This window comes from Bos grunniens, chromosome 6 (genome assembly GCF_055505025.1).
Source record: "Bos grunniens cultivar Pamir isolate PY7600 chromosome 6, Bosgru_T2T1.0, whole genome shotgun sequence".
NCBI classification, from domain to species: Eukaryota; Metazoa; Chordata; class Mammalia; order Artiodactyla; family Bovidae; genus Bos; species Bos grunniens.
In genome coordinates this window covers 81,847,430-81,873,678 of record NC_141170.1, presented here as the reverse complement: position 1 = coordinate 81,873,678, position 26,249 = coordinate 81,847,430, and the positions used below count along the sequence as shown (strand labels likewise).

The 26,249-nt window shown below is 41.1% G+C and overlaps 1 protein-coding gene across 2 annotated transcripts in view; it reads right to left on the bottom strand.

The window, feature by feature from the left end:
• Positions 1 to 26,249, bottom strand: part of PKD2 (polycystin 2, transient receptor potential cation channel) — a 58,765-nt gene that overhangs the window by 12,633 nt on the left and 19,883 nt on the right. For both annotated transcript variants that reach the window (XM_086406369.1, XM_086406370.1), the window contains exons 3-9: positions 16,571 to 16,704; positions 14,658 to 14,908; positions 10,314 to 10,538; positions 7,137 to 7,365; positions 4,614 to 4,781; positions 1,937 to 2,118; positions 675 to 795 (exon numbers count right to left, since the gene is read on the bottom strand). In XM_086406369.1, coding sequence (XP_086262495.1) covers positions 675 to 795; positions 1,937 to 2,118; positions 4,614 to 4,781; positions 7,137 to 7,365; positions 10,314 to 10,538; positions 14,658 to 14,908; positions 16,571 to 16,704 — 1,310 coding nt within the window. The remainder of the gene's footprint in view (positions 1 to 674; positions 796 to 1,936; positions 2,119 to 4,613; positions 4,782 to 7,136; positions 7,366 to 10,313; positions 10,539 to 14,657; positions 14,909 to 16,570; positions 16,705 to 26,249) is intronic.

Sequence of the window (26,249 nt, the reverse complement as noted above, 5' to 3'; positions counted from 1 at the left end):
AAACACTTAATTAAAGGCCAAAATGCTAAAAACCTGAATTTGTACCAAACCAAGAGAATAAGAGGAATATTTTTGAAAATAAAATTTAAAACAACTCCCATTCATTGTGAGATTTAGTTTTAAATTAAAATTTGAAATATTCTTTGCATGCAGTCTCTAGGTATATGAAACATGAATAAGTTAAAACAACCTATCTTGACCTCGACAAGCAACAATTCACTCAAAGGTCACTCCTGGTACCCTGCATCTGGCTTGCTCTGTCATTTTCTATTTTTAAAAAAGAAAAGAAGAAGGAGAGAAATGAAAAGTCATGCAAGCAAGTGATCATGAAAGTGCTGACATTTGTGTTAAAAAAAAGAAGTGTGTAAGCATATTCTACTTCTTAGGCAAAGCACTATTTTAGGTAACTATAAATCTGCACTTGATTTACTTTTTTTTTAATTGAGTACATATATATAGATGAAAGATCATGGAAAAGATATTTGGTAAAGACTTAAAACTGTGAATGAATGAGAAATAAAACAAAACATGTTTTCTAATATTTACTTTTTTCTACTTCCCAGGTCTTTAAAAAACTGATAGAGAATAAAGTGTGAAAGAAAAGAAGAGATGATGATTTATGATGGTGATTTATGAAGTTTAAATCACCTCACTATAAACAAAAGTGTACATACCAAAAGAATGAAGAACATAAAGAACACAAATGTAGTGAAATAAATTGGTCCCAAAACTCGATTAGCTTCCTCAATCTCTGCGAAGTTGATATCACCCAAAATGATACGGAATTGAGTGAAGCTATAAAAACAAAACAAAACACAACACCACAATACAAAAACAAAGAGTGTCCAGCATTCTTTTGACATAACATTGCTCAAAAGATAATTTCATACTTTTGAACCTTTTTTAAAAATCAATGTGGAAAGCTGCCAAATAACAGAAAATTGTCAACCCCTTGGGAAAACTCTTGCTACTTATATGAGCAATTAAAAGCCTTCTAGAATAAAAATAATATGCTTTCATGCAAAATATGTTATTTTCATTTGGTTAAAAAGAAAACGTAATAATTATTATTAGATGACTTATAAAGCAATTGACTATAAGAATTTAATATATAATCTAGGTAAAAGATGATAACTCTAAATCTTCACAATGGTCACCCTGCATATGAATTTAAAATCTCTTAAGAAAAAAAGATTTTTGAAGGACAGCCAAAATTGTACGTGTTTGAAGATCCAATATTCTCAATGCACTTAAAGTAGGGTCAAGAACAGCTGTGTGTTGCCAGATGCTGGGTCTTAATCAGTAAAATTGTTTCCATTCCCAACTTTCATGAAACAGTGCCATTATTTAGGCATTCTTGTACACAAAGCCCTATTAACTTCTATTATCATGACCATCATCTTTCCTAACTAACTTCTTTGTACAGGCCATGGAAGTCTGATACTGGCTACTTTACCTATTTCTAATATTATGTTTATGAATTTGGGGACAAAACCTGAAAATTCCTGTATTGGTTTGTGCTTCTCCTTGAATATTAGAAATAGCTTTTTTTTTCTTAGAAAATAAGCTGAAGTTTAAATGTATGGCAACAATATTTGACAGGTATAAAAATAGAGCCAAATTGTGTCTTAAATGCTACCATTTGCATTTAGTGTTGAGAAGACCTCATTCTTTGGGACAGAGCTGGTTTATGATAACTGTTATTCTATATCTTACTATGGTATTTTTAGGCTCTATTTTAAACATTAGCATTTCAGAAATTATTATCATAATTGCATTGGTGGGTTAATGTTTTTGAAAAGAGAATTAATTCTCATTTTAAACCACTACTTTTAAATATTTGGTAGTTACACAGCCACCGTGAAGGTTTCTTTAACCTTGAGAAGGCAGTGTTTTCTCTGATTAAATTTGTCTTCTTAATTTCATATATACTTACATACACTCTTGGAAAGTACTGAAGTCATCAACTTGAGTGCCAAAGACAAGGTATGCCAACTGAGCATATGCTAAGAAAATAATGAAGAACATAATTGCAAAGCCAAAGAGGTCTTTGGCACACCGAGACATGGTTGTAGAGAGCTGACTCATGGTCCTGTTAAAGTTGATAAATTTGAAGAGCTGCAAAAGAGAGGGGAAATATACACAGATGAATGGGTAATATACCACATTACCCATTACCACAAAATATACCACAGATGAATGTGGTATATACATGCAACGGATCATTATTCGGCCCTAAAAAGGAATGAAATTTTGATGCATGCTACAACATGAATGAACTTTGAAAACACTGTGCTAAGTGAAATAAGCCACACACAAAAAGACAAATATTACATGATTCTACTTATATGAGGTACCTAGAGTAGGGAAATTCATAGAGACAGAAAGGAGAACAGAGGTTCCCAGGAGCTGCAGAAAACGAGAAACAATTAGTGTTGAGTGGATAGAGGGAAATGGGGAGTTAGTGTTGAACGGATAAAAAGGTTGCAGCGTGCATGATGAGAAAGTTCTGGAAATGCAGGGTGGTGATGGTTCACAACACTGTGAAGATACTTAATACCACTGAATTATACACTTAAAAGTAGTTAAAATGGTAGACTTTTTACGTATATTTTACAACAAAAAAAGAGAGAGACAAAAAAGATGTGTTTTGGTTTTTTTTTCAAATCCAGCAACCATTTGTTGAGGGACTACCATATACCAGGCATTGTTCTTGGAGCTGGGAATATACCAGTGAACAGAAGAAAGCCCCTGCCCTCATGTCACTTATATTTCACACGTTGGTTAAAACACAGAGAAAACAAGTTTAATTATAATTAAAATGATCATTGATATTTTTCCCCTAGAAAGACTAAAATAAAAGGGAAAAAACGCACAAATGAAAACTAGCTAGGTAAGGCACAGGGAGTGACACTCAATATTTTGCAATGACCTATGAAGGAAAAGTGGAAGTTGCTCAGTCGTGTCTAACTCTTTGTAACCTCATGGCCTGCAGCCTGCAAGGCTCCTCTGTCCATGGAATTCTCCAGGCCAGAGTACTGGAGTGGGCAGTGTTCCCTTCTCTAGGAATAGTGGAAAAGAATCTGAATATATATATAACTGAATCACTTTGCAACACATTTGAAACTAACACACTGTAAATTAACCATAGTCCAACAAAAACAAAAAGAGTTAACCTAAAAAAAAACACTAGTTAAAAAAACTCCAGAAAATACTTATTGAATATTAGTAACTGTTATTTAATGGGCATCAGCTGTGTGCCAGGCATTGGCCAGGGTACAGAGTAAGCATCTGCACCAGGCTCTGACTGCACAGCCACGTTGTGCATTTGTGTAGACGAGGCATTGAGGACGCGGCCCAAAGTGGGCAGCTCCAGCCCAGAGGGCACGAATCCCACACAGTTCTAGCTAGGAGCCCTGGTGGAAGGACATGGAGACATCCATCAGAAGGAGAGTTCTGATCCCTGCCTTAAAGAACTTAATGGTTCCCATGGTCTTGGGAGCGAAATATTCACAGGTGAAGCACTAAATTAAACACTTAGCCTGAGGCACATACTGAAAGAAAATATCTAGCATTTTACTTAAAGACCTCTTATAAACTGTTTCTGGCCATAACAAGACATTTTTGATGGTTGTTGTAACATTACTTAATACAGCTCCCAGCAGTATTTCTATGAGATTGTGATTATTATTACAGTTTGTGATAATGGCTTGGTATGTTAGTGATAGTTTCTCTTGAACAAATATGTAAATGAAAAAATGGCATGAGAGACTCAGAACAAGGTCTAAACCCCCTGATAAATCTCAGGCCTTCTAGCTATGAATACCATTCCAAAAAATAAGTAACTGTTGCAAAGTCCCCTCTATAAAGGTGCTCTTCAATACAACTTTAAATTTTAAATTAAAATCTAGTCACTTGTGACTAATAGCAGTTACTATCTGGATGGCACAATCACAAAACTTAACTGGTGACAGTCTGGCAGCTGTCTAAGAACTAAAATTTCCTGCATCTCCAGAATTGAGGCTTATTGTATATGACATGACTCACGCTTTCACATACAAGGAAATGCATGTGATGCTTTAGGAGAAGAAGGAAATGAGTCCTGAAGGCACTACTTGGAGGAGGTGTCTGTCCAACCTCAATTCTAGGTAAAGCTTCCCTAAGACCTCCACCTGGAAAGGAGGCATTGTTTCCAGAGAACATTTCCAATGCAGTCTCTCTCCCCTCCATTTCCCCATCCTTCCCCTTTCTTAGTTCCTTTTCCTTCACCTGGTCACCCCACATCAGGTAAAATTCGAACCTGTCTCTGTCTCTGTATAGCCAGGTGCCCTAGGCCAGCAGACACACTGAAAAGGGCTCTTAATACATTTATTAAACAAAACCTACAAATACAGTTCTTGCAAGAGTGCAAGAAACCAGGAGCCTCATTCAACAGTGAAGATAAAGGATCATGAGAGTCCTGCTCGTTTGTTTCAGTCATAATACATGGAGCAGCTTTGGCTACTTCAATTTGGCCACAGAAGCAAATTCAGGTCCTTCAACACTTTCTGTGACTCACACTAACAAAAAGAAGAAAAAATATTAAAAATCTGAACGTGAAATTTATAAATTACCTTAATCCAGACAAAAAACACTATGACAGCAGCTATGTTGTTGAACTGTGTTTGCCAGTATGCCAGATTCTCGAAGTTGGGGAAAGTATTTTGATCTTCTAGAAACTGTAGCAGAGCTTCCACATTTGATGTTCTGTATATGTTAATTCCTATAGCGACCACTGATAGCTGGAAAACAAAAGATTAAATAAAGATTTTATTACAGTGTTCTAGAAATCTATAGCTCACCTTAAAATCACTAGTTTATTTTCCTTCACCAGTGTATTAGTTCTAGGGCTCACCACTCTATTCACCCAATGGCATTCATAAAAGTCACTCACACACCCAGAGAGAAAGCGGTAAGCACTGCCATAAAAAGTGAAACAATACACTACTTGCGCTTCCTTAGTTAGAAACAGAATTTCAGTGAGAACACGTGTATGTGCACACACCCGAGATGTCACTTTATTACAAAACAAATCACACAGGAACGCCTTCTGTTTTTTTCTGCCACCTTCCTTTAAATCACTTACGCTTCTGCTTTCTCAGGCCTCATCTCACTCTCTGTTTTCATTTGTGGGGCTATTTCCTCACTCTCTAGCCATCTATCCTTTCCTTTATTCAACAAATACATGGATATCTGCACCTACAGCACTGTGGTAGGGATCAAGAGGAACAAATGGAAGTAAGAAGTACCAACTTTGTCCTCAAGAAAATTATACTCTGGTTCAAGAGCAAATAAACACACAAAGACAAATAGTACAAAAACCTTCGAAGAAGCTGACATCACACAACACAGGTGAAGGGTAAATCGAGACATATTAGAAGGAGTGCTCGTGAGAAGAAAGAAGGAGCTTGGTCTTAGATGGTGGGACTGATGGGCACAGAGGGCTTGAGAAGGCTTGCAGTGGGAGGATGTAGCCCAGAGGGCCCCCTTGCCTGTTTCTGCCCTTTAACTCACGACCATACAACTCTTCATATCCGCTTTGGTTCTGGGCTATAAACCAGGTTTGAGGGGAATACTGGGCCCTACTTGCATTCATCACCTCTGGATGGACGTGTATGTGTGGAAAGTGCTAAGGGCCAACCATAAATGTTTGGCCCTCACGTAGATCCTGAATCCATGGCAGTTGGGCTGCGGCAAGTGCTGTGACCTTTGCTGTTCATTCTCTCTCTCTTCTCATGGTCACAGACCACTTCATCAGCCCTTGCTGGGATGGCTGTCTTGGTGATTATCAGAGTCAAGACCTGACTGGCTGCCAACCACAGATGAAAAAGACCACCTCACCACCTTCCTTTTCTTCTCTGTAAAGGAGTCCCAGTCTTAACCTAGTATTTTTTGCACCTAGTATTTTTTGCACTGGTGGTAGGAATATTTCCTTTGAGCTTTTTGGAATACACTGATAAGTGTATTCTGCATAGACTGACTGACTGAATCTAAAAATAAGTTTTACCAACTCTAACTAGGTACCCTTTGTTTTAGCTCTGCCCAGGGCAAATGTTTATAAAAAGACAGAAGTAAAGTGAAGTGAAAGTCTCTTAGTCATGTCCGACTCTTTGCGACCCCATGGACTATACAGTCCATGGAATTCTCCAGGCCAGAATACTGGAGTGGGTAGCCGTTCCCTTCTCCAGGGGATCTTCCCAACCCAGGGATTGAACCCAGGTCTCCTGCAACGCAGGCGGATTCTTTATTAGCTGAATCACCAGGGAAGGCCATCAACATCATATCATAGAAAGACACTGAATTTCCTTGAGACTCTTCCTTCAAAATAGAGAATGAGAGAGAAAAGAGAAGAAAGAGAATTTATGAGAGTTTGGGTCATTATGTGACTCTGAGTTTTGAGATTCTCATCTCTATCTACAGAAGAATTTTCTTTTTTTGATATAAGCTTCACAGAAAGCATGCCCTATTTCTACAGGGTCAGAAAAGGTTTCAAAGGAGAAGTAGGGTTCCAGTAACTGTTTCCTGTACTTATAAAAGCACATTGTCTGAATTGTTGTCTTGTCAGTACTGAGTTAAAAAAAATAACAACAATAGCATAGGGAAGCCAGTTTCCAAGAAAATATTTGCAAAATTCTGTGGCTGCTGAGCCAAAAAACTAGCCTCAAATTCCATGATGTCAACGCAAGTGACAAGAAAGTGTTAGAACTCTGTTTGTATTTATTTTTATCCAAATATTTAAAATTCTATGATGTGTAGGATTTTGCAAATGTACCTATTACACCACTACCAAAACAGAATAAGCAAAACATTATAATCTCTCCCACATCTCATACGGCATGCCAAAGCCAAATATGAATCAATAAGCTATTCTTATTATTAGTGTGGCCAAAGGACAGCCTATTGTAAATGCCTCTTCACGTCATAGGCAGAAGGGTTACTCATGCTAAATGAGACAATTAGGAACATTGAAGCTGTTATCACAGAGGAGAATTTTAGATTCTCCTTCAGGAAGATAAAGACCCACAAAAGTCAGGACAGCAGAGACTCTAACACGCTTCTATAACAGAGAGGAGATTTGGTGTTGTTCTCCAACCTACCACAATGATCACAACATCCAGACAATTCCAGAAACTCCTGAAATAGTGTAGCTTGTGAATGCGAATTTCCAATATCTCTTCCACCACATAGTAAAGGATAAAGAAACAAAAGATAATCTCACAGGCTGCCAGGAAGAAATCAAAAGTTGTAACATAGCGGATCAGCTTTACAGGCTGAAATTGCCAAGATGGGATCACACCTCCTGTTGCTGGGAATTCGATCAGTAACCTGCATTGTAATAAGAACAATTAAAACAATAACATCAAAAACAACACATGGATGCAGTCAGGGAAGAATGTATGATGCAGTCATCTACTCTGTTCCTACACTAGAAGGTAATAAAACTGCAACCACAAGTCACCCCAATTGTGTGTGTGCGCTCAATCGTGTCTCTTTGCAACCCCATGGACTGTAGCCCGCCAGGCTCCTTTGTCCATGGGATTTTCCAGGCAAGAATACTGGTGTGGGTTGCCATTTCCTACTCCAAGGGATCTTCCCAACCCAGGGATCAAACCTGCAACTCTTACATCTCCTGCATAGGCAGGTGGGATCTTTATCACTAGCATCACCTGGGAAGCCCTAGCCATCCTAGTTTGGGATGACCACCACAAGTCACTCCAAACAAGTGACAAAATGTTCTTATCACAGCCACTAACCCCCTCCTTGTAGAATTCCATGTCACAAGAAGAACAAATCTTGTCTTCCCAAATCCTCCCAAAGAGATTATTTCTCCTCAGTCTCCCATTTACTTTTCTGGTAGTCATACTACTCAGAATGCTGTATAATTGTTTTTTAAATGCAGAAATTAATCAAACAAGCCTTTCTCAGACTTCTATTAAATGTAAGTCATTCAAATGGGCCATGAAGAACATAAGAAGTTTGTGTCATCATTCAAAACACCTATGGCCCTGCTGAGAAGTAGGATGTCTGTTTTGTATACAGATAAAGAAAGGGACCGAGTTTCTCATTCATGCATTTGGTGAATCAGCATTGAATATTTGCTTAGGAAAACCTTTCTGCTATTGGAACTTCCCAGAACCTTATAGTGAATTGGTGCTTAGTAAATGTCTGATTGTCCGAAAGAGTAACATATGTTTTTACACTCACACTGAAAGCACTGGTCTTTAGTGCTTTATCATAATTGAAATGAAGATGCTTCTTGCCAAATTCACCTTTGCAGGTGTCACAGTGAGAAGGTTAAATGATTCACTTAATGGTATAATTTCCCTTTACACTAGAAATAGACTCTCTAGATCCTTAACTTGAGGTATCCGCACACCCATGTTCCTTTGTTCCTTTCAGCATGTTCTATAATAACCAAGATATCAAAAAAAAAAAAGACCTTTTAAAAGACCTAAAGTCAGCTATTAGGCATAACTCTCTCTCCCACTACAGAATGGACAGGACAGGACCTCTAGAACCTGAGTATCTAAGGTTCAAGCATGAGCAACACTCAAGTACACGCAGGGACTACAGCAAATTAGAATTGGTCAAAGCAGTGTGAAACATTTTCCTTCCTTCATAGTATCAGTATCCTATTTCCTTCCTATTTGATGTGCTAGAGAGTAGGAGTGAGAACCACAAACCAGAGAGCAATACTGAAATGAAGAGCCTTGTGACAGCCTCAGTGTAAACTCGCAAGGGCAGGAAGTGGCCTCTGTGTGCTGAGTCATCTCTCTGCCCGTTCTGGTTCTGCATGGTCAACCCCTCCAGATACTGAGGCAACAATGAGGCAGAAAAATGAAGCAACTGCCTTGATAAGATTCACTCTTGAAGTGTGGGAAGGAAGTGAGACATATTCATTTAAACCTTCCATATATATGTTACTTCCTTAAATGTCAATCAGAGTTGCTTGCTTGTGTTTATCCTCTTTCTGTTCTCACTAGAATCATTAGATGTTCAATAATAACTGTAGCAAATTTTAGTTCATTTCTAGTAATATCTATTACTTGATTTGATGTAAATCACAATGTGATTTAACGTGATAAAAGTTGTTAGATACAAAGACTGGGAAAATCCACTTGGCTATATAATGTAGAGTTTGAGTTTAGTCTCAAAAATAAAGCTACTACAACAATTTATCCTTATTATTTGGTGGGTAAACATATGTGCAGGGCTTCCCAGATGGCGCAGTGGTAAAGAATCTGCCTCCCAAGGCAGGAGACTCAAGAGATGTGGGTCAATCCCTGGGTTGGGAAGATCCCCTCAAGTAGGAAATGGCAACCTGCTCCAGTATTCTTGCCTGGAAAATTCCAAGGACAGAGGAGCCTGGTGGGGTCACAAGAGTCGGACACGACTGAGCGATCGAGCACACAACACGGACAGCACAAACATATGTGCAAGTAATTCACGCTGGCAGTGTTTGGATGTTGCACCATGTTCACAAGGAGGATTAAAGTGGGTGGATGCTGAATCTCCAGAGTTCTGCTTTTTTATAGCACACTGCCCTCTAACGTGCTATTTGTTTCTTTGGTTTATTGTTTATCATTTATTATCTCCTCCTGATTGAATGTGAGCTCTACAAGGACAGGGAAATTTATTCTGTTCACTGATGCATGCCAAAAGATTTGAACAGTGCCTGGCGTATACTAAGTGTCTAATAAAGGTTTGTTGAATGAATGGATGAATGAGAGGCCCAAACAAGCCAGTGAGATCTTCTGTTAGTTTCCTCACTATTAGCAGAGTGGTCACGATGGCGACATTACAGAATCGGTAGAAGGAACTTTATGTGTCTTTGGTAAATCTTTTTAAGTGTGAGCAGATACCTAGGTATCCTGCTCAACCCAGGCACAGCCCCTGACTACTGTGCTTGTATTCTGGTAGCGGGGCATCGTATGAGACTGAGAAACTCAGGAAAGTGAGACAAGCTTTGATGCCAGGGCTCCTTGGTAACAGAGCATTTTCATAATGGGAAAGGATAAACGCTAGCAAAACACAGTGCTTTATCTGAGAAAGTTCCAGCTTTGGGATAAACTTGGACCAGACTTAAGGTTCTTCCTAACTTGCAATATTCAGGGAACCTAACTCCTTTCCCCTAAATGTCCCCATCCCAATAAGCTTTTGGTTTTCATCCTCATGCAGACAACTGCAGGCAATGGTTTTCTGGCTTAAAATCCAGACTAGGATGTTTTTACAAATACACAGAACCGGAAGGAATGAGTGCTCTTCATACACACCTGATCACGCAGAACAGGTTAATGTTGGCGTTGTACACTGAAAAGTCAATAAAAATTGCCCTGGTTCCTCGGTCCAGCCAGACATTTTTCTTGAGGTTAGCAACCTGAGCGGCTGTTTCCTCTCTCGTTCTTGACAAATCCAGGTAATAACCAGCTCCACTATAAGTTGCAATCATTCCCCAGTGGCTACTCCCATTCAAGTCTTTTTCACTTGTGTAGATCCAACTAATTAAAAAACAAAACAAACAGGTAAAATCAATGGAACACTTGGAGCAATTACAGAGACAACTGGTTCCTGATAAGATAGAATAGGTACTGATAAAAAATAAATGCAAGTCTCATCAAGCTGGGTAATGTGCTTTCCACAGTGCTTTGCATTTTCTTACATAATTCTCAAACAGCTATTATCCCCCTTCTAGGAATAAGGGCCCTGAGGCTTAGTGAGGTCAGTTCTGTCTCAAATCTTTTTACAGTAAAGTCAGAAACCTACCCCAGAAGTGTCTGTATTCAGAGGTCTATTCTATTAGTCCTCAGCTGATATGGTTGCCTTCCCAGGGTAACTTTGGGACTAGATGACTTGAGGCCTCCCAAAAATTCCAGCCAAAACAGGTACAAATTCATCAAGTGCCACTGGCAGCAACTGAACTAAGAGAGACTCCACAGAGCATCGGGAATTTAATCCACAGACATTTATAGAGGCTCTTGGGAAGCAGATGATCCTTTGGCATTAATGAGGATAGAACGATGAACCAAGATCCTTTCTCTCCGAAATTTATAAGCTGTAATTAAACCATGAAGATACAAGGTAGCAAATAATAAGAACCAAAGAAGAAGCACAGAGAGATTGCTTGGACCAATCTGAGGGAAGCTAGTCTTTGAAGCTTCAGTGATGAAGAGAAATGTGAATCAGAGAAGGATTTGGGAAGAAAACATGTTGAACATAGGCTGTGGAAGGTAAGCAGGATTCAGACTTACACAGGGAGATGGGGATGGTATTTTTAAGCCCGAGCCTTGCAGAGCCAAGGAAGTACAAGGTATCTGCCAGTAGTTTGGTTTGGCTCCCATATGATGAAGAAGAGAAGGCTGAAAGATAGACTGTGGTCAGGCAGTGAGGGGCAGGCCTCACAGGGTCACCGAAGTGAAGGTTTCTGGGAGGCATAGAACAGGGTTACTTTGGTGGCTGTGGACAAGCCTGACGTGGTGAGGAACAGAGAATTCACAGGCAGAAAAGAGTCAACATAGCGGGTCTTAGACCACCGTTTCTTAAAAAGCCCTGCTTGCAAGGTTGGTCCTCAGTTGCTATATGGAATTTAGGTGGTAAATAGCTCCCTACACTGATAAAACACTTTCTCTGGCCAGAAACAGTGGCTTGAGGTACCTAGGCTTCTATACAAACAAGGTGGCTTATACTGCATGTCTGCTTTGCTTCTGGGAGTCTGGGATTTGAGGATATGCCAGGCAGAGCCTGCGTATGTGACCAGCACCCAGTAAAACAGGGCAGGCACCAAGTGTCTGATGAGCATCTTGAACAGACAACATTTCCTATGAGTTGTCAGTGTGTTACTGGAGGAAGGAAGCATGTCCCTGCAACTCCGCTGGGAGAGGACCTTTGCAAACTGCACCTGGTTTCCTCCAGACTCTGCCCCACGTGCCTGTCCCTTTCTCTGCTTTTGCATATACCCTTTCATTGCAATAAACCGTAGCTGTGAGTATATGCTGAATCTAGGGAGCTCTTCGAGCAACTTGTTGAACCTGGGGGTGGTCCCGCGGACCCCAACACAGCTGAGTCAGCTGTCCCTACAAGAATCAAGAGGCGACGAGGCCTGAACTAGAGCAGTGAGATGGGAAGGAAAAGGGAGAACTGACACGGCCATGGCAGTGACTGTCAACAGAACCTGGCACTGATTTGGAAGTTGGGGCAAGTGAGAGGAGACCTCTGAAAAATGCCTTGAGTCTCTTTTTGGGCAATTCAAAGATGGTGGTGCCGTGTACAGGAGGGAGTTCAGATCCAACAAGAAAGTGATGAGTTCAGTTTGGGGCATTTTGAATGACGGGAGCTACAGGTAGCATGCAGACTCATCCTCTATCACTCGAATGTTAGCAGTGACAGAACATTGCTTCTTCACTCCAGCCAGCACCAAGGGCATTTCTAGAAAAGGGAGAATTCACTGGGAACATGCCTGGCACATGTTAACACTCAGTATATTTGTTGAAGAAACAGTGAATCATCAAACAGAGAAGAGAATGGGAGCCATCTGAATACCAAAGGAGAGAGTATAAAGAAAGAAAAGATAGAGATCTGAATATAGAACCTGGAAATAAGAGAGAGGAAGGGAGTTGTAGAATTAAGAGGAACTCTATTTCACTATCACTCACCAAAGTCAAAAGAACAAGCAACCAACAAGACTGTATCCTGCAGAGGGGTTGATGAGGATTAGGCTGGCAATGGATCAGTGGATCGGCAAATAGAACAAGCCCAGCAGTAGCTTCTGAGAGAGATGGCAAAAGCAAAGGCTTAAGCGTTAAGGTGTGAATCAATGGTAACGAAAAGGAAGAAGCAGTGAAGACTCTTCTTTCAAGAAGTATGGTGATGAAGGGAAGGCGAAATGGGAATAACTCAGATTCTGGCAGGATCAGGGATGGTTTAGAAATACACACAGGAAGGACCCCTTCATAGCCAACCCTGCATGGAAAATCACTAATTCATTGTGTATCCAACATGTATTTACTGAACATTTTGGATGTTCTTGGTACTGTTCAAAGCTTTGGAAATATACTGGTTGAACAAAACAGAGTTCCTGCCATCAAGAAGCTTGAATTCTGACAGGAAGCTCAGGGCAACAGCAACCACCAGAGTAACATAATTAATATGGAAGAAGCAATGTGGTATCACAGAAGAAACGCTTTGGAGTCAAGCTGGTTAAATCCTAGCATGGTTCCATTTACTAGCGGAAATGCTTTGGATAAGTGAGCCTCCATCTTTTCGTCTATAAAGTGGAACTGACACCTATTTCAAAGTTGTTCTGTGAAAAGTAGAGGAGATAATGCATGAATTCACTTTTTAAATAACACCTGGCACGGAGTAGAGGCTGCATACATCTCTCTTATCAAGACATGAAATAAAATATGAGATAAGAAAAAATAAATAAATAAAAATATGAGATAAGGAGCCACAGTTTAAACACATGCTTATACTTTGCAAGAACTAGAAAACGGAGCATTAGAGAACAAAATCATTTTTCACAACCTGGAAAAATTGTGTTTTGAGGATTCAGTCCCTTTACTCCAAATCTGATGTGTAGTAAGTTTGTTTCCTACAGGCCGAGGCATTAAAGAGGGTGTGCACTGGATGAATGACAAGGAACCTGGTTACAGAAAAGGTGTTTGCCCTCAAGTGTGTCAACTAATATGGATTCTGGGATCTTAGTTCCCAACAAAGGGATCTAGAGAAACCCAAAAAGAGTTTAATAAAGCTTAGAAGAAAATTCTACCCATAGTGACTTACCCAGGGCCCATGACCCAAGAGATCCACCTTGGGACAGCCTGAGAGCTCTTCTCACTTTTTATAATAATTCTAGAAATAATGACTGCCCTCCCTTGATACACAAGATGTTTTAAGTATGGTTATCAAAGAACACTAAAAAATCCCTGCAAATAAACACAATGTAGATATGTACTCAAAAACATAAACACACATTTGAGGACAGGTTTTAAACCAGACAGAAAAACTGCCTCAAAAACTTATCATACACTTAAAATAATTGTACTTGGAACACAAATTTATTTCTAACAGCTAATAAAAAAGAATTTCTGTATCAAAAGAAATTTTTTTTTTTTTGCCTTTGCCAAAATAAGATTTTATTTTAAAGTCATCTGAAAAACACTGAATAAGGAGAGAGATCTCAGACTCAATGGAGGAAGATTCCAAGTTCACACTCTTCCCTGCCCCCAGCAGGGGTCTTTTGTTGTATCAGAGAGGTGCTTTCTTTGCTAATTCCTATTTTTAGCTTCCTGGGGAAGAGATCTTTTCCCTTCCTAGAAACAACCTAGCGAACCATGGCACTGGATCTATAAACACAGGATCCAGGCATCTTAAAAGAAACCTCTGAAGGCCCAGGTAGCTTTGTGCCTGTGGGGATGGGGTCAATAATTAAGCCTTTTGAAAAATATATATGTGGAAGCTGAAGCATGTTAAAAGTAGAGAAAACTTGAGAAGCCAAAGTTTGGCCGCAGCCTTAAATATAAGCATTAAAGGCAAATTCTCCTTGGTGAAGGGGTCAGAAAATGACGGAATGAACGTCCATGAGAAGCCAGGGCCCAGGTCCACAAGCCACAGACACTTACGCCGTTCCATTTCTAGGACCGAACGGAGCCCGGTCTTCACTGCTGACGGAGTACACATCATAGCACTCTTTAATCTCATCTCTCAAGTCCAGGGGGATGGAACAGGATCCATTTCTGACTCTGAGTTGCCGTATACGTGGTACCCCTAACAGGAGGTTCTCATAGTAGATGAAGCTTCGGTTGTCGGCTTCCGTTCTGTTGCTGGGCTGCGTCTTCCAGTAGAGCCCATCCAACAAGGCGCCTTCTGTGAACTGAAAGCAAAGGCAACATTTTTGAAAAGCTCCAAGCTCAGAGGCGGCCTTGTTTCTTCCTGGAATGCTTGTGTGACCCACAGTTTGACACCTCTGTGAACAGGGCAGAGTGACAAGGGTGGGCTTTGCTGTCAGAGGAACTGGACCTTGCTCCACTCATGGTCCACCATTTAATATATAGCTGCGAGGACTTGAGCGTCTGTAATATCTATCTTTTTTTTAATTTTATTTTTTGGCCACATCACGTGGCATGTGGGATCTTAGTTCCTCAACCAGGGATCGGACTTGCACACCCTGCAGTGGAGTCCCAACCACTGGACTACCAGGGAAGTCCCTGTAATATCTGTCTTTTGTGTGGTTGCTATACCTGGCACAAAGTGGGCACTTCATAAATAGTAACTTGGATTTTTTTTACCCTAGTTCTAAAGGCTGGGGGTGGGGGGGGGTGGTGTCATTTGCATAAATCTATAACCATGATCAATTTCACTTTCCCTTATTAAAATAGCATCCCACATAGTAATCATGGTTCATTATCATTGCAGAGATAAAAGACTATTGCTTTGATTACCAGTCTGCTATCTGGTGGATCTTTACGTTGTCTGGAGTTTTCCGTCATATTGTGAACCCTCTAGCCCCCACCCCTTCTTCCTCCTCTCTGTTTTTAGAGTTTGCACGCATCATCACAGAACTGTGTATATGTGAGACATCTTAGTTTGCCTCTAGGGATGACAAACTCACTTTTGTCACACTGAGTTATTTCCCAGTGTCTTATCTTTATCAGAGGGTCAACTGAGATGAAATGCTTTGCTTTATTGAAATGGGGAAGATTTATATATGTGGTTTTTGATTCCAAGAATTTTTAGGCATTATTTAGTGTACTCTGGTTCTTGTGATCCACTTCCTCTATCTTTAAATCAACAGCTGTGACGCCAGAGTATAAGAAGAATGTTAGAAAGTATTTCCCCAGGAGGAAACAAGCATTTTCTCTCCAAATTCCCTTCCCATATTCTTAGATTCTGGATATAACTTTGATATCAGTTTAATATTTTTCCTATGATATCGCTTATTGCTTATCCTCTAATGTTAATGTTGGAATTTGTGACAATTTGGGGAGGGGCTGGGTTGAATTTTACATTAGAGATCTTTGAAAGAATACGCCTGCCTTGTACTAAGCACATGAATCCCTATTCTGGGGTACAAGCCACCATCAACAAAAGAGACAAAAACAGAAGTAAAACAGACAAAACAATCAAATTCTGCCCTCATGGGCCTTATATCCTAGGAGATACTCAACAGATATTTACTGCATCATGAATGACTGAATGAATGACAACCTAGGATGAGGAAGTCTCTGTCACACCAGAGAGAAGTCCATTCTTCTTACTTCTTAGCCACATGTAAGCACTCTGCATGTCAGTTTCTTCATTTACAATCTGGGACATGATTTTTGTACTTACCTTATTCAGTTACAATGGGGGTTAAATAAGGTAAGGTATGAGATAAGGTACATGCAAGGTTCTCAACAGGAGTGCTAACAACTCACCATAACTTACAGCATCTCACCCAGTGTTAAGTGCACAGCAAGATCTGTAGACACTATTGAATTGAATTTATGAAGCCAAATGAACAATTTTCAATGATAAAGAGGTCATTTGCAAATACCTTCCAGAAGTCTTCCATTGAAGAAAGAGTTTTAAAGTTAGTTTTCTCCATTTTGGACACTGGGGTGTCCAGGAAGAGTTGTGACATGATCCGGGTGTAGTAGTACACACTGGAGCTCATCATCCCATAGGTCACTGGAAGACAGAACAAGCCAAATGAAGTGTGCAAAGGACCCGGCACACTCGCTCACACCATCTCAGTAGACACGCAGACAGCCATCCTGCCTTCCTTCCCTCTATCATTCTTCCAGGGCTCCTCCCCAGTTCTCTGGCTTATAAAATAAACAAATTAACATTGGCTTATGTGAAACAGAATTGGCTTACTACTGAATATCAGATTAAGATCAGGCGTCTCTGATCTTGATGCTTGGGACTTCCAATGTGCCCTTCAACTTCACTTCCCACCACCTCCCGCAACACTATCCACACCAGTGAGTCTGATGCCCCCAGCAGAGGCCACCTGGGGCTTCTCATCCACCTGCTGTGGGCTGCTGCTCACTCTCTCCACAATAGGATGGGCAGGCCAATCTCACTTTATTCTCAGATCAATTCTCATTCTCTGCACCTCACAGCTGACCCTTACAGACTGCACCACTGGGCTCCCCTGCATTCAGTCAATAGGAGGCAGGACAGGAGATCTGGGGGCCCAGGAGTTGGGTTTCCCCCTCTGCCCTCTCCCTCACTACCTGGATGCAGTTTGGCAGGACCCTCTAACTGTGGCCACAGCTGCTGGGGGCATCTCTTTTCCAGTCAGACTGGCCTCATGCCATACCATTCCCTCTCCTGTCCCTTCAGGCCTGGAGGTGGGAATCCTTCCCAGCACCTCATGTCCCCTTGCTGATTCTTGTAACCTTGCCACACCTCTGTAAACAGCCCCTCTGTTAAACTTTAATTACCACTTGCATCTCCCAACTCATTCCTTCTGGGATGCTGACTAACACAGACACATCTACCTCCCACCCACCCACCAGATCTTGTATGCCAAGTCGCTTCAGTTGTGTCCAACTCCGTGCGACCCCATGGACTGCAGCCTACCAGGCTCCTCCGTCCCTGGGATTCTCCAGGCAAGAACACTGGAGTGGGTTGCTATTTCCTTCTCCAAGATCTTGTATGGCACACTCTAAACTCAAGCTACAGCTCTGCCGTGGAGACTTGTCAATCTTACCAGCCCATTCTGAGTGGTCTTGGAGAAAGGAGAGGAGATCATAGTCTGAGTAGGTCACAGGAGATTAGGATTTGAATCTGACCTATACAAATCAGGTCTGTGACCTGTACAAGTTGCTTGTAACCTGTACAAGAGGCTTAAATTTTCTAAGCCTCAGTTTCCTCTTCTATAAGATGGAGATAATGAGTTATCTCATGGGAGTTTTTGGTACTTAAAAAAAAAATTACTAAAATTTATCCAGTATAATGGTTGACACTTAAGAGTCTAGTAATGGTGACTCTTCCTCCCTAACCAAACCGCTACAACAAATCTATTAAAAATCTCAACACTTTAATGAGTGGTGTCTTGTGCTGAACTCTAATGACTACAGGTATAATACCTAAGCATGCCTATATACTTCAAGAAGGAAATACTTCTTATCTTTCTTTTGATCACAGAGGTTTTATATATCTTTTGACCACAGTTCTCAACACTCAGGAAGTGGTGAATACTTAGTTGATTCTGTAATAATCTTCAGGACAGCATAAAATGCATTTTAAAACCTCATAGTAAGTGATTTGGGGTTTAAATGGTATTTAGTAAAATCTTTCCCTCACCTAGTCCCCTTTCCCACCCAAGTATACTAGAGAATTAAAAGAGGAGTGGACAATAGTGACCCGAACACGAACGAGTCTGCAAGTCCAACTCGAGCAGTCAGTGGAGCAATGAATACAGGCAACCACATTGCTCGTGTGCTATATCAAGAAGGGTAGGGACATCTTCCAGTCCCTCCCCTTAGTCTCCCTCCATGTCATCCTATGACCCACTAATTAGGACAAGAATACTCCTCTTTCAGTGTTACATGGCTTGCCACCTCTTAAAACCACATTGGACCAGTTACAGGTTTGGACTTTTAATCCACTCCCATTGATGGGACAAGATGTTGTACATGAAAAGGAGCAACATGTGATCTCTGTCCTCAAGAAGAGCAGCTCATGGTGTCCCCAAGGGGCGCGCCGCCTACCAGTCCCCACACAGGGGTGAACAAAGTACAACGTACTCTACAAAGGCCTTCAGATCCAAAGCAGATACCACACTCGAGAGGAGGTGTGGAGACTCCCCAAAGTCAACTAAACAATTATTAAACTGACTTTTTTTCAGTTAACTTGAAATCACAATTTGCTTTGGATTGGTTGGTTAATGTGGATCATGCTTAAATTTTTTACCTGTGGGTTTCTGGTTGTTGAAAAAGAATTATAACAAACTATTTAAATGCTTTTATTTATAAATATCATATATATATATATGATGTGTATATATATACACACGTATATGGATATGTATATATTTAGCCATTGATTTTTTAATGTATCTCCTTTACTGGCCTCTATTTTTAATAGACTGCTTTTGAAATTCTCAGGACCTGTATGGACTCTAATAGCTTCACTAAAGGGAAGTGATACAGCCGCTTGGCTACACAGCGCCACCTGCTGGACATCCAGAGGCACAAGGCCACCTAGCATTGAAGGGGATGATGATTCTAACATATTCAATCGGCAAATAGGAACTCAGCCCCTCCCTTGTGCCAGGCAGTGGGCTGGTCCAAGGGATATCTTCAAGTGACAACTCCACACACTCCAGGGGTCAGCTTCACAAGTCTACCTCAATTCAGTTCAGTTCAGTCGCTCAGTCGTGTCCGACTCTTTGCGACCCCATGAATCGCAGCACGCCAGGCCTTCCTGTCCATCACCAACTCCCAGAGTTTACTCAAACTCACATCCATGGAGTCGGTGATGCCATCCAGCCATCTCATCCGCTGTCGTCCCCTTCTCCTCCTGCCCCCAATCCCTCCCAGCATCAGGGTCTTTTCCAACGAGTCAACTCTTCCCATGAGGTGGCCAAAGTATTGGGAGTTTCAGCTTTAGCATCAGTCCTTCCAATGAACACCCAGGACTAATCTCCTTTAGGATGGACTGGTTGGATCTCCTCGCAGTCCAAGGGACTCTCAAGAGTCTTCTCCAACACCACAGTTCAAAAGCATCAATTTTTCGGCGCTCAGCTTTCTTTATAGTCCAACTCTCACATCCATACATGACCACTAGTCTACCTACGCTGTGGCTAAAGGACATTTAGGATTTGGAGTTAGAATGATTTGGGTTTGACTTTCAGATTTGCTTCACCCTTAAGTCAGCCTCTATGTTCTTAATTGTGGGTTTCAGTATCTTGGGATCTTGGACAAGTATTAAACTTTACTGAGCTTGAGTTTTATTATCTAGAAATTAGGAATAGTAACACCTAGGGCTTTTTGTGTAGTCTACCTGGAATAATGCATGTTAACACACATTTTGCATACTGTTAAATATAACAGAAATGTAAGACTGTTACATCATTTCTCCTTTCAGTCTCTGATAGGGAAAGCCCACTTGGAAGGTAACATATGCTCTTTAAGTGAACTGAATTGTAAAGAAAAAAAGTTATAGCATGAAACAACCATAAATGAAGCTCAGAAAAGAAAGAAAATATTTAAAAATACAAGGTAAAGAAGACATATATACCCCGTGTGCATGCATCTTTTCTGCCATTTAGTCCTTAACTCTCAATTTTCTAAGAAATAAGCCAGAATAAAAAATACTGTCACAGTATCACCAAATAATCAGCATTTAAACTAACTGAAGCTCTCTTAAAACATGGCTGCATTTCAAAATAGGTTATAAATACCATTTTATTCTTAATATGGTTGAAACAATATTGGCTCAAATACTAAAAACTATATAAAGGGGATTGCACTGTATAAACTCCAAATCAGTGGAATAAAAAGCAAAGAGAAAATTTCCAGTGTAACAACAGCAACAAGAAAAGAAAATGAAAAGTAACAGGAAAGCATAAAAAGAGAGAAAAAAACAAGATGGGAGAAATATTGGACAAAAGCATGAAATGTGAAGAGGTTAAATTTACTAGATGACAAAGTCTTAAATATGAATTAAAAATTTTAAATATATTTTAGAATTTTTATCAGACCCATTCAAAATGAATTAAAAAGTTAAGGAGTGAGAAAATATATATTAAATATACAAAAGGTGTGAAATGGTACAATAATCTGATACGGAGATTATAAGGTGAGTATTGAGTTAAAGTGAAAGATTATTTTATGTTGATAATTGATACTTTCGACAATAATTTAACTATAGTGAACTTTTATGCACTGAATAACAATATCAATATACATAAGATACAATATCAAGATACATAGAAGGGAATTACCAAAACCACAATAGTAGTTGGAAACTTAAATTTATCTCTCTCAAACTTTGACAGAGAAAAAAAGATAAAAGTGATCAAGGGATAGTAGGGGTTTTAATAGAATAGATAACCTAATGTATGGGCTTCCCTGGAGCTCAGACAGTAAAGAATCCGCCTGCAATGTTGGAGACCTGGGTTTGATCCCTGGGTTGGGCAGATCCCCTGGAAAAGGGAATGACTACCCACTCCAGTATTCTTGCCTGAAGAATTCCTAACGTATATATATATATATATCACACTTAATACTGCGTCAAAGGAGATCACTCACGTTCTTTTTTGAATCTCCATGGAACATTTAAGAATATTCTAGGCCACAAAGAAAACACCTGCAAATCCTTGAAATTAAAGATCAACCAGGCAGGTGTCCTTATAAGGAGATGGACATGTGAACAAAGAAGGACCCAGGGAGAAGGCCTGTGAAGACGGAGAATTAGCATAATACAGATACACACCAAGAATACCAGAGTCTGCAGGCAAACCATCATAAGTGAGGAAAGGGCAAGGAAAACTCCCTGAAGGTTTCACAGGGAGCCTGGTTCTGCAGGCACCTTGATTTCAGGCTTCTATCCTCCAGAGTATTTTTGTTGTTTAAAGCCAAAAAACCCAAAGCAAACAAAAACCTCTAAACAACCCCCATCAAAGAGACCTCCCCAAACCAACCAAACAATAGTTTTTAACCATAAATGTGGAAATATGTTCTTAAAGGATGAACAAAGATAGAGATAAAAGCCAACCATGTAGAAATTAAAATGTTTTCTCTTAATAATTCTTGGGCCAGCCTAAGAGGAAATAAAAAACGGTCACACAAATATAAATATACCAGATGTAATGTATATGTGCCTTACTCTCAGTATTCCAGATCATCTACCACAGAGGGAGTAACGCCATCATGATTAACAGGAAATGTGACTTCTCTGCTGGCTCTGATTGTACCGTATCCTCACAGGGATGTGGCGGAAATTAAATAGCAACAGATATTTGAAGGGTCTCTACAAACTAAAAAGTGCTTACATATGCAGAGTACTACACAGAAATCAAAGAAAGTTTAGGCTTGCACAGTTTCAGTTGTCATATTAAGAAAAGCTCTGTATTACTGAAGGAAAGGGGCTTTTGCAGGTGGCACCAGTGGTAAAGAATCTGCCTGACATAAGAAATGTGGGTTTGATCTCCGCATTGGGAAGATCCCCTAGAGTAGGACATGGTAACTTGCTCCAGTATTCTTGCCTGAAGAATCCCATGGACAAAGGAGCCTAGTGGGCTACAGTCCATTGGGGTTGCAAAGTGTCAGACACGACTGAAGCGACTTAGCAGGCAGTGAAGGAAAAGAAGTACTAATGAACATGAGAGAAAATGAAAATGGGCAAAGTCATGCACATTGAGTGGGAACACTGATGGGCCATTTCTGAGATGCACCTTCCCGCTGCCTTGCTGCTTCCTGGCACTGAGGGAGAGGTGTGTGAACTAGTCTGAGATCCACCCTGAGGGGCACACGCTTCGGGGAGGGTTGATAAAGGCTTCTCCAGAGATCTGGCTCTCAAGCTGATCCTGAAGGATAAAGAGGAACTAAATGGACCAACAGGAAGGGGACAGCACAGTCCAAACCCTTTTGAGACTTGTAAAGTAGTTTGATGTGGTTAAAGTACCAGAGAAGCCCCCCCACCCCCCGCCCCCACATCCAAGGTCAGGAGCAGGCGCTGCACTTTGCTGGTTCAGCCATGAGGAGATACCCCATGTCCAAGGTCAGAAAAACCCCAGTAAGACCATAGGCACTGGAGTGGCTGTGAGGAGATACCCCATATCCAAGGGCAAAGGAGAAGCCCCAACAAGACGGTAGGAGGGGCGAATTCACGTTTAGAATCAAACCCTGTTCCCGCCAGAGCCGCTCAAAGGGCTCAAACAAACATTGTGTGCACCAGGACCCACGGGCCCCACAGAGACTGAGACAGAACTAGGTTTGAGTGTCTCCTGTGGAGGTACAGGTCGGCAGTGGTCTGCCACAGGGACAGGGGCTCTGGGTGTTGGTATGGCATAAATCCTCTTGGAGGAGGCCGCCATCAACCCCAGTATAGAGCTGCCAGAACTTACACAGGACTGGGAAATAGACTCTTGGAAGGCACAACAGAACCTTGTGTACCAAGGACCCAGGAGAAGGGAATAGTGACCCCACAGGAGACTTGCCTGTGGCTGTCCTGGAGTCTCCGGCAAAGGCGTGGGTCAGTGGTGGCCTGCTGCAGGGTTGGGGGCACAGATTGTAACAGTACATACCTGGGGTCTTTTGAGGGAGTTCATCATTATCTTCATTACCTCCACCATAGTTTCAGTTCAGTTGCCCAGTCGTGTCCGACTCTCTGCGACCCCATGAATCGCAGCACGCCAGGCCTTCGTGTCCATCACCAACTCCCGGAATTTTCTGGAACTCTCTTATTTTTCGATAATCCAGCGGATGTTGGCAATTTGATCTCTGGTTCTTCTGCCTTTTCTAAGACCAACTTGAACATATGGAAGTTCACGGTTCACGTACTGCTGAAGCCTGGCTTGGAGAATTTTGAGCGTTACTTTACTAGTGTGTGAGATGAGTGCAATTGTGCGGTAGTTTGAGCACTCTTTGGCATTGCCTTTCTTTGGGATTGGAGTGAAAACTGACCTTTTCCAGTTCCATGGCCACTGCTGAGTTTTCCAAATTTGCTGGCACTTTCACAGCATCATCTTTCAGGATTTGGAATAGCTCAACTGGAATTCCATCACCTCCACTAGCTTTGTTCGTAGTGATGCTTTCTAAGGCCCACTTGACTTCACATTCCAGGATGTCTGGCTCTAGGTGAGTGATCACACCATCATAATTATCTGGGTCGTAAAGATCTTTTTTGTACAGTTATTCTGTGTATTCTTACCAACTCTTCTTAATATCTTCTGCTTCTGTTAGGTCCATACCATTTCTGTCCTTTATGGAGCACATCTTTGCATGAAATGTTCCCTTGGTATCTCTAATTTTCTTGAAGAGATCTCTAGTCTCTCCCATTCTGTTGTTTTCCTCTATTTCTTTGCATTGATCGCTGAGGAAGTCTTTCTTATCTCTCCTTGCTATTCTTTGGCGCTCTGCATTTCAGATGCTTATATCTTTCCTTTTCTCCTTTGCTTTTCACTTCTCTTCTTTTCATAGCTATTTGTAACGCCTTCTCAGACAGCCATTTTGCTTTTTGGCATTTCTTTTCCATGGGGATGGTCTTGATCCCTGTCTCCTGTACAATGTCATGAACCTCCACCCGTGATTGCTGCACATAGAGCATCACTAAGAACAAAGCTAGTGGAGGTGATGGAATTCTAGTTGAGCTATTTCAAATCCTGGAAGATGATGCTGTAAAAGTGCTGCACTCAATAGGCCAACAAATTTGGAAAACTCAGCAGTGGCCACAGGACTGGAAAAGGTCAGTTTTCATTCCAATCTCTAACAAAGGCAATGCCAAAGAATGCTCAAACTACCACACAGTTGCACTCATCTCACACACTAGTAAAGTAATGCTGAAAATTCTCCAAGCCAGGTTTTAGCAATACATGAACTGTGAACTTCCATATATTCAAGCTGGATTTAGAAAAGGCAGATGAAGCAGATATCAAGTTGTCAACATCCACTGGATCATGAAAAAGGCAAGAGAGTTCCAGAAAAACATCTATTTCTGCTTTATTGATTATGCCAAACCTTTGACTGTGTGGATCACAATAAACTGTGGAAAATTCTGAAAGAGATGGGATACCAGACCACCTGACCTGCCTCTTCAAATATCTGTAAGCAGGTCAGGAAGCAACAGTTAGAACTGGACATGGAACAACAAACTGGTTCAAAATAGGAAAAGGAGTACATCAAGGCTGTATATTGTCACCCTGCTTATTTAACTTATATGCAGAGTACATCATGAGAAACACTGGGCTGGATGAAGCACAAGCTGGAATCAAGATGGCTGGGAAAAATATCAATAACCTCAGAAATGCCAATGACACCACCCTTATGGCAGAAAGTGAAGAGGAACTAAAGAGCCTCTTGATGAAAGTGAAAATGGAGAGTGAAAAAGTTGGCTTAAAGCTCAACATTCAGAAAACAAAGATCATGGCATCCAATCCCAACACTTCATGGCAAATAGATGGAGAAACAGTGGAAATAGTGACAGACTTTATTTTTCTGGGCTCAAAAGTCACTGCAGATGGTGATTGCAGCCATGAAATTAAAAGATGCTTACTCCTTGGAAGAAAACTTATGATCAACCTAGACAGCATATTAAAAAGCAGAGACATTATCTTGACAACAAAAGTCCGTCTAGTCAAGGCCATGGTTTTTCCAGTATTCATGTATGGATGTGAGAGTTGGACTGTGAAGAAGGCTGAGCACCGAAGAATTGATGCTTTTGAACTGTGGTCCTGGAGAAGACTCTTGAGAGTCCCTTGGACTGCAAGGAGATCCAACCAGTCCATCCTAAAGGAGATCAGTCCTGGGTGTTCATTGGAAGGAGTGATGTTGAAGCTGCAACTCCAATACTTTGGCCACCTGATGTGAAGAGCTGACTCTTTGGAAAAGACTCCCTGATGCTGGGAAAGATTGAGGGCGGGAGGAGAAGGGGACGACAGAGGATGAGATGGTTGGATGTCATCACTGACTCAGTGGACATGAGTTTGAGTGAACTCTGGGAATTGGTGATGGACAACAGGGAGGCCATGGGTGCTGCAGTCCATGGGGTCGCAAAGAGTTAGACACGACTGAGTGACTGAACTGAACTGAGCAGAAAGTACCAGATATTCAAAAGGAATAGAAGGTTAGAAAAAGTAAGCAAAGACCATACAGTGAAATCTATTACATAAAGATTCAGACTTTATCTGGAAGGTGAGGTGGTTATAGCATGTTCGATGGAAGAATGGTCTGGTTTAATCTGGGTCAGAGATGGAAGTCTGGAGGCAGTACCTGGGAGTTCAAAGTCCAGACATCGGGTGCTGTCCAGCCTGTGGTCCAATGATGTTCAAGGCCATCTTCTTAAAATTTAAATATATCTTGTCAGCCCGCTACTCAAAACCCTGGTTTCCCCTTACCAAAGCCCACTGGACCTGCAGGGCCTGACCTTTGACCACCTTTCCATCCTCATCTGATGGCACTCTCTCCAGTCATTGCACTCAGCTTCCAGAATGTTCTGAACCCTATGCTGCCTCATACTATTCACTCTTGCTGTCCCTTCTTCAACTGACTGGCTCCCAT